This window comes from Capsicum annuum, chromosome 9 (genome assembly GCF_002878395.1).
Source record: "Capsicum annuum cultivar UCD-10X-F1 chromosome 9, UCD10Xv1.1, whole genome shotgun sequence".
Lineage (NCBI taxonomy): Eukaryota > Viridiplantae > Streptophyta > Magnoliopsida > Solanales > Solanaceae > Capsicum > Capsicum annuum.
This window is the reverse complement of record NC_061119.1, coordinates 93069616-93078432: the sequence shown is the minus strand read 5'-3', so window position 1 is coordinate 93078432 and position 8817 is coordinate 93069616. Positions and strand designations below refer to the sequence as shown.

The following is an 8817-nucleotide window of genomic DNA, read 5'->3' as shown; positions in this document are numbered from 1 at the left end:
TTTTTTTTGTAATTTTACCGTTTTCAAACGGCTATTTATGCACTCTTTAATTAATCAAGCCCAAAATCTTCTTAGTGGGCCACTAAGGCCAATCCAGTTCCAATTCCTAAGTAACCCATCCGCCATGAATTTGTCCCTCGACAGTTACCTTCCCACTAATTCCATATGGTAGTTGCACACCTCAATCATATACATCCTTCCTTCATTAAATTACATACTTTTTTTTCTTTCAAAAGCAACAGAAAACTCCTCCACAGGAATAAAATAATAACTAGTACTACATAATACATTTTGATTCGATTCCCATTTTGCCAGTGTCAAATCCAAATGCTCGGCGGTTCAATTTCCGGTGGCCGTAATAACGTCCGTGTTGTCGTCGTCGGCGATCGTGCTACCGGCAAATCAAGCCTCATTACCGCTGCCGCCAGTGAAACTTTCCCGGAGGAAGTCCCGCCGGTTCTTCCTCCGACTCGACTTTCTGCCGATCTCTATCCTGATAATGTTCCTGTTACCATCATTGATACTTCCTCAAGGTTCGTAATTCTCTATTTTGGATTTTTTTTTGATAATTATCGTGTTCGGGCCAACTTTAGTGTGTACCTTGACTAAATCCTCGAAATATGAGGTTACTATGTCCATCTAAGGGTAAGACAGGACAGGACAGATGGGAAGAATCATGTAGTGTTTTTATGTCTCTATTTTGGATTTTCTTTATAAACGTGGTATCCAGGCCAGCTTTTGCGCACCTAAATCCATGGGATAACTGACACATAACTCTGTGCACCGTGGCTGGGAAGAATCACCTAGTGTTTTTTGGTCCCTATTTTGGAATTTTAACAGTTGATTTGTTGTTTTTCAAATTTTGATGAATTGCATGGATTGATGATTTATGTGATTTGGTAGTTTGGAGAGCAGAGGTAAGGTTGCTGAAGAATTGAAGCGAGCTGATGCTGTTGTTCTCACCTATGCTTGCGATCAGCCTTCTACACTCAATCGCTTGACTACTTTCTGGCTTTTCGAGTTTCGTCGCTTAGAGGTTCTCGTTTTATACTAAAAAACATCAGCTGTCCAATTTATGTGCCCTTATTATTTTCATTGTTAATCTAGTTAGATCGAAAAATGTTTAGTTTAGATTTCTAAAGTAATATTTAGAAATTTCCGAATCGAACGAAAAATAATGCAAGCTGCGTTATCTTTGTATTGAAATGGTAAAAAAGACGTTTTAATGTGTGATCCAAAACTTTCTAATTCATGAAAAGTTCTAAATATCTTGAGAGGGAAAAGTTTTTTTTACGTGTCTTTTTCAATAAATTGATTAAATACTGTATATTAGGCCTATGTTATGGTCATGAGTTAGTTTTAGTATTGGCACGTAGTTTCCTGGGAGTCTTGTTCACTTTTTAGTTCATGCAATTATATAGTCGTTCCAGTTATAATCATTATGGAAAGTGATTACGTGCAACTCTTTTGGATGGATAATGTACTAATATAGTCTGCATTGAGAAATGAGAATGTGAATTCTATGCATTTAATCACCTGAATTACCATGGTTAGATCAAGGTGCCGGTAATTGTTGTTGGCTGTAAGCTAGATAAGAGAGATGAGGAGCATCATATGAATCTTGAGCAAGTGATGGCTCCAATCATGCAACGGTTCCGCGAGATTGAGACTTGCATAGAATGTTCTGCTGCAAACCTAGTTCAGGTGGGTGCAACTTGTTACTAGGGTCTTTTCATTGCAGAGATTTTACAGTTCAGTAGAATGATATTTTTAACCTTTACAGGTACCTGAAGTGTTCTATTATGCTCAGAAAGCTGTACTTCATCCAACAGCTCCACTCTTTGATCATGAAACCCAGGCTCTTAAACCCCGTTGTGTTAGAGCACTCAAACGGATATTTATCCTTTGTGATCATGACATGGATGATGCTCTTAATGATGAAGAGCTTAATGAATTTCAGGTCATTCTTCATTTTGTTATCCTCGAGTTTATTAAAAAATTCAATTACTTTCTTTTACGAAACCTTATTATCTATCTATCACTTTGTGTTATTTATTTTCCATCAAAATTGGCAGATTAAGTGCTTCAATGCTCCCCTGCAGCCTGCTGAAATAGTGGGTGTCAAAAGAGTAGTTCAGGAGAAGCTACCTCAAGGTGTAAATGACCTGGGGCTTACATTGACAGGGTTTCTTTTTCTTCATGCACTTTTTATAGAGAAAGGTCGACTTGAGACCACGTGGACCGTGTTAAGAAAATTTGGGTACAACGATGAAATTAAGCTGAAGGATGATCACCTCACTATACCGTTCAAAAAAGCTCCTGATCAGGTGACTCTATTTCTGGAGCAGATGGTTTTTATGATATTTGTTTAGTCCAAGATATTGTTATGGTTATAGTTCGCTGTCTATGTTTGGAAGAACCTTGGCACTGAGGCCCAAAGGAAAGATCATGGGAAATATCAATAATTTGTTAATCTTGTTTGCAAAAAGTTTCTGATTCATGGTGAATCAGCTCCCTTATTCACAGTTCCTATAATGGAAAATTACCAACGAATAGATGATAGAAACCGTCTTTCTCCATCCCAATGCTGCTTCATTTTTTTCCCTCTAAGCTTTAAGTTGTTTGACAAAAACATTGTTTGTTACCAGAGAAACTCCGATGGTATACTCATATTTTTCTAGTTCCTAACTGTCTTTCTGTTAGTTCCCTTCTCAATACTGTCTGTCTTATTGCAGAGTCTGGAACTGACCAGCGAAGCAGTGGAGTTCTTGAAAGGGGTATTCAGTACATTTGACACAGATAAAGTATGACACTGTTTTTTCATGCATTTTCTTTTATATAAGTGGCTGCTTTCACTTTTTATGCGTTTCATATGGCCTGATGGTAAAGTGGATGCTTATATGCATCCATTGTTTCTGGGGGTGGGGTTGCTCTGAGTAACTAAAGGTTGCGCAGTGAATTGATCTCACACTCTTGGTGGTAAAGATAAAGGGCAACCTTTGATACAGGAAGTCAAAAAGAATGTTGTTAAGACTAAGGATTAATTATGTAGTCACAATGTAATTTAACCAAATTAGAAATGAAAAATTGAACTACAAGGAATTTAATTGAGCCAATTTTCAATTCTCCTACTTCTTTTAAGATTTCAAAGTGAAATTGAAGGGAATGAAGAGTTAATGGAAGATGGTCAGACGCCAACTGCTCGGCCTTGATAAAGATTCAGACTCCAACTCATTGGAAGAATGCTAAGAGCTTTTCCATAAGTACCTTGCATGATTTGGACCGAGATTTAGGATTTATCTCTAGTTAGAGTCCTCATATCTGGATGAAAGAGGAGTTCTATCTGTTTTTGACTGCAATTTTGATTCCATATTTAAGCTGTGTCAAGTTGCAGGTGTGTTGCTTCTTCCTTATTTTGTTTCTTTAGGGTGGCGGAACAATCTGGTTTTTCACGAGGCTAACATATTTTGGATGCCCAAGCTCTCTTGCTGTCTTAGTTTGAAGAAGTTTTATCATTATACAAAACCAATTAAAATTGTCAGTCAATACTGTCGCAAAAAGTGTTTACTTCTAGCATCGAAGCAGTGTGCTAGATTTTTTTGTAGATTCACGCATCACATCATATACTAACATGGAGGCAATCTTTTTTGCCGATTCTGTCTTATAATATCCTTATCTCTTTTTTACCTGGGTGGTCTGAGTTTGTCTTTCACACTGTTATTTTTCTACATCTAAGTTGTTGGCCTTCCTTTCGTTGACTAGGAGAGATTTGGACAGAGCTGTCTACATATATTTCCGTCAGAGATGTATTCTGTAACAGAAGTCTTAATTAGCCACTACTTTTTAGATAAATTTAGAAACCGCTCCAAATATGTTACTAGATACGTCGTATGCTCTAGTTTGAGTGGAATTTCTTTTGGAGTAAGTTCAGACAAATGTCATGATTTGATTGTGTAGCAATTTCCTATTTGAAATGTCAGTGGTCGGTTGATCCTTTCTTGTCTCACTTAAGTTTAAGTTTTTTCTTGTGTCCCGCCCTCCCGCCCGAACAAGTTTTTTCCTAATTGTCAATGAAATGTGAAGTGGGTTGAGAACCATTAAGTTTTAAGTTCACATGTCAGTAAAGGGAAAAGTACTAGGTGATTTCCTCTTATCTATCCAAGTTTTGGTGGATAGAGTTATCCAGTTCCTGCGCTTGTGGGAGGTAGCAGCCTAGTAGGTATCCTATTTAATTAGCCGAGGTGTGTGCAAGCTGACCTGGATATCACGGTTATTTGAACAGGATACCAGTAAGATTGACTGGGGTGATTATGCAAATACCTTTTGCCACGCCTTTTAACTCTTTGGACATCTCTTTTTTTTTTTTGTGGTTATAAAAAAATAATCTTTGTTTTTGCAGGATGGAGTTCTCAGAAATTCTGAGCTTGATGATCTTTTTTCAACTGCACCAGAAAGGTAAAAAGGTTTCGATGAGCTCTTTGTTGTGAATTATGTTTGGATGACTTTGTTGCACGCTTTCTGCTAATGAATGTTTGTTTGGATAGTAGGCTGCTATTTGTTACACATCTTGTCCGTTCATTGATAGAAGCTGTTTCCCTTTTTATATCTGTTTAATGTCGAAGGGTTGGTTACAAAATTATTTCAGTCCTTTAGGGTGAATTTGTGAAGTATGCCTATAAGCTCTTGCTTGGCACATGTAAAAATTGATCGAATGAGACAGCTCTTAGTAGATTTATATAACTCATCTATTGTGAATCTCATGTAGGGTTTTGAATCTTTTCTTGAAGCTATCCTTGAAATAGTAGTCTGGGTAATTTGTGTGAAGCTTTTGTGAGGATGTGAAGTTTTCAGTCTTTTGACTACTAGGGATAAGTTAGAATTATGCTTGCAGATTGATTCAGATGACTTCTCTCTTCAGTTGCTTTTTTCTTTTCTTTTCTTGTAGGTTCTGTAAAATAATTTTTCTCATTATCACCGATTCTCTTTGTTTAAATCTTATGTTGAGAAATGTTCTCCGATCATCTGCTCTCTCATTTCAGTTATCTACCCCTCTGAGTTGATTATTAAGTCCAGGTTTTTATGTTTGAAAAATTGCAGTCCCTGGGGCGAAACTCCCTACAAGGATGCTGTCGAAAGAACTCCACTGGGGGGCTTGTCTCTTTCTGCTTTCCTATCTGAGGTTCTTACCGCTAACATTCTTCATTCCCCTCTCCTGGTTGTTGCATTGTCAAGAGGGTTTGTAACTCTTTAAAATTTCTTCCAACAGACCGGATTTCATTTTCTTTCAAAGTGAGATAATTCGGAAATATACCTCCCTTGCTTTAATGCCCTACATGCTTGGCGCAGTTAACTTGTTCAAATGTAGTAGATAGATAACCACCCAAAATTTAATTGACTGTGGTTTTTTTCGCTTTTTATGTTTTTTTAACTGTGTACAAGGTCATTAGGATATTTATCTTATAGATTACTCTCCAGGACTTTACTCTTAAATAAGATTGTGCTAGTCTGCCATTTCTAGTGTACTTTAACCGTTTTACATTTATTGCTTATAATGTAACATATTCTAGTTGACATACTTCTATCAGAGAAAAAAGTAATTTGTATATAAAGATCGAAACTGCTAATTATTGCCGATAACGATATCAGTGGGCTCTTATGACGTTGCTGGAACCAGCTCAAAGTTTGGCCAACTTGATATACATTGGATATAACTGTGGTGCTGCATCAGCACTCCGTCTTACCAGGAGAAAATCAGTTGATCGCAAGAAACAACAGACAGATCGAAATGTTTACCAGTGTTTTGTTTTTGGTCCTAAAGGATCTGGCAAATCGGCCTTGCTGAAGTCATTGTTGGAAAGGTATCTATATGAACTTAAGATAGTGAGTTGCTTTTGTTAATAGTAGTTCTTGTTTATGGCTTTTAGCTATTTCTCCGAAATTCAGTTTTTTGATTAGCAGATTTCCTTTTTTCCTGTAATTGGCATTTCCCTCTATAATGCTTTTACTATTTACTATCCTTAGCCTGGCAATTTCTGATGCATAACTTTTGTTCGCCAAAGGCCTTTCTCAGAAAATTATGCAGCGACAACTGACGAGCACTATGCTGTTAATGTTGTTGACCGTCTTGGGGTAAGTGCTCTCAGAAGATTCACCATTTGACTTGATAGGATGTTTGTTGATCTTTCTATCACTGGTATGCCAGTGTGCTGCAAATATGAGTAAGAGCTCATACATGTCTTAGCTTCTGTGCACATGATTCATTATGAATATGCATATTGTTAATTAATAGAGTCATGATTTCTTTGATGCAACTTTACTCGGTGGTAAAGTTGTTGCCTTGTGACCAGGGGGTCACAGGTTCAATCCTTTGAAACAGCCTTTGGCAGAAATGCAAGGTAAGGCTGCATACAATACACCCTTGTGGTGGAGCCCTGCGCATAGCGGGAGCTTGAGTGCACCACGCTTCCGTTTCATGATTTCTTTGATGCATGGATATGCATCCTGTGCGATCATTGCTTTTGCAATTGTATTCCCTTGTTGAATGCTTTCAAAATTGACATCCAAGTAATTGCCATCTTACGAAGTACGGTTTTTATTGCAGGGAACTAAGAAAGCACTTGTACTTAGGGAGATTCCAGAAGATGAAGTTAAGATGATTCTATCTACGAAGGAATCTTTGGCATCTTGTGATGTAGCAGTGTTTGCATATGACAGGTGAGTAATGCAAGATCTGAATGACTAACAGCTTTTAGCTTATAGTTGAATTCATTGGTTCAGTCCATCATCTTGGATATAGACAGGTTCATTCTTTTTCATCGTTTGTCATGATACTGCTTTTTGTGTGAATACTTTTTTTCCTCCTTTAGCTCCGATGAATATTCTTTAAAAAGAGCATCAGAATTGCTGATGACTGTGGCAAGGCAAGGGGAAGTTAGTGGTTTCATGGTGCCTTGCCTATTTGTTGCTGCAAAAGATGATCTTGATTCATATCCAATGGCAATAAAAGATTCAGCAAAGGTACTTACATTGTTCACATTGTGTTTTATTTTGTGCAGAGATTGAATTTTGTGTTTTTAAAGGAATTAAATGAAAAGATTTTATGCTTGATTTCTATTTCTACACAAGTTTTTTCAATAAAAATTGAAATATTTGTCCAGATATGTCAGAATTTTGGAATAGATGCACCAATTCACATAAGTGTGAAGGAGGGAGATCTGAACAGCATGTTCAATAGAATTGTCACTGCCGCAGAGCACCCTCATTTAAGTGTTCCTGAAACTGAAGTTGGACGTAGCCAGAAACGATACCGCCACCTTGTTAATCGCTCTCTTATGTTTACTTCAGGTACTATGAATCTAATACCCCTAAATGTATCTCCAAAGAAAAGTAGAAAACGGAACTGAATGAATGAACGAACATTCCCTTTAAAGATAGGCCGGCATATTAGAGCCAAAATTTTGAATCAAATTATTGTATTCTGTCTGACTCTTGACTAAAATTGCAGTTGTGGCCGCTGTAGCCGTAGTTGGATTGACAGCTTATCGATCATATGCCGCAAGGAAGAATACCTCAAGCTAGGTGATGTCCCATGTCTACTCGAGAACTGATAATCGACTTTTTGACCTAATAAGAAAATTCTCCCGCTACTGCTTTCGTCTCTCTACCTGAGAATTAGCTAAATGTCCTTGTACATAGTATGCTCCCTAAGGTTATTTCAGTTTTGTCTATCTGGCTCTATCCATTTCCTGTTGAAAGTATCAGCTAGGTGCCATTTCCCTTCCATACTTTGTTTTAGAAAAGCTCGGGGAAAACAATCCTGGAAAGAGTTTAGTTGTTTGGATTGATTTTTTTCTGGAAATCTGCGTAATTAATTTTCTGGTTTTTTTAAAAATTAACATTTCATACGAATAGGCCAAAAAGAGATTTGCACAATTAACTTTAAAAACTTTTTACAAATTTTCCAACTAGTTAAAAATTAAAATATTACACGCTCCTGTCACTATCTATCTATTAATCTATATTTATAATATTTTAGAGGTGGGAAGCCCCGTAATTGAAAGTTAGATTACAAAAATGCCCTTCAAACATTGATCGACTATATTACCCCTCAAATCCCCACAACTTCTTCGTTGAATTGCAAACTAATATTGAAGTGTCTTATTTGATGTAATCATAATAATATTTAATGTGAATCCGGATTTAAAATATGCCCTACAACTAAAAAAAGAATTAATATATGTCATATAAAAAAAAAATTACAAAAATAGACTTTGTGCACTTATTAAGTGTACAATGCCTTTAAATTTGTAACGGATGATGGCTAACGACGGTAAAAAGGTGGAAATTGACATTGTGCACTTAATGAATGCACAATCCATTTTTTTAATGAGCAAACTCAAATAATACACAGAGAGACCCACTGGCATATGGTTGATATCTATGATTATCACGTGCTTGTTCACACTTAATTTTCTAAGTAAATGCTAGGAGAAAAGACCTCGATAACGAAAAATAATAAATTTGAGTATTAACTAGCTCAATAAACAAAAGACACTATTTGTAATTTTTTTGGTAAAAACGCAATCTGGGTAACTGGTAAATTTTACTAGAGTACTAATAAAATGCTGAGAAGAAAGACCTCTTAATGTTCGAATTTTCACCACTAATTTTAAATTAGTATTTGTTTGGAGATAATTTGACATTAGATTGAAAGTAGCACGTGAAACACAATATTAATAAATACATTGTGCACTTATTAAGTGCACAATCCATAAAAAATTAGATTGTACACTTCATTAAAAAATAAATTGTGCACTT

General features: G+C 36.4%; 1 protein-coding gene across 1 annotated transcript; it reads left to right on the top strand.

Moving 5' to 3' along the window:
- The first annotated feature begins 81 nt into the window (after positions 1-81).
- LOC107842695 (mitochondrial Rho GTPase 1) lies at positions 82-7858 on the top strand. Its single transcript, XM_016686651.2, has 14 exons — positions 82-533; positions 904-1036; positions 1555-1704; positions 1784-1960; positions 2076-2327; positions 2736-2804; positions 4400-4455; positions 5098-5179; positions 5647-5858; positions 6060-6129; positions 6602-6714; positions 6867-7017; positions 7158-7344; positions 7505-7858. Exons 1-14 carry the CDS (start codon positions 328-330, stop codon positions 7576-7578), a joined length of 1932 nt encoding a protein of 643 aa, XP_016542137.1. The 5' UTR covers positions 82-327; the 3' UTR covers positions 7579-7858.
- The last annotated feature ends 959 nt before the right edge of the window (positions 7859-8817 follow it).

Bases quoted from the DNA above. Each gene is read 5' to 3' on its own strand.
- LOC107842695 (XM_016686651.2), top strand. From the start codon at position 328: ATGCTCGGCGGTTCAATTTCCGGTGGCCGTAATAACGTCCGTGTTGTC. The intron at 5,180-5,646 runs GTTCTTACCGCT...TAACGATATCAG, and splicing joins TTTCTGCTTTCCTATCTGAG to TGGGCTCTTATGACGTTGCT. The intron at 6,130-6,601 runs GTAAGTGCTCTC...TTTTTATTGCAG, and splicing joins ATGTTGTTGACCGTCTTGGG to GGAACTAAGAAAGCACTTGT.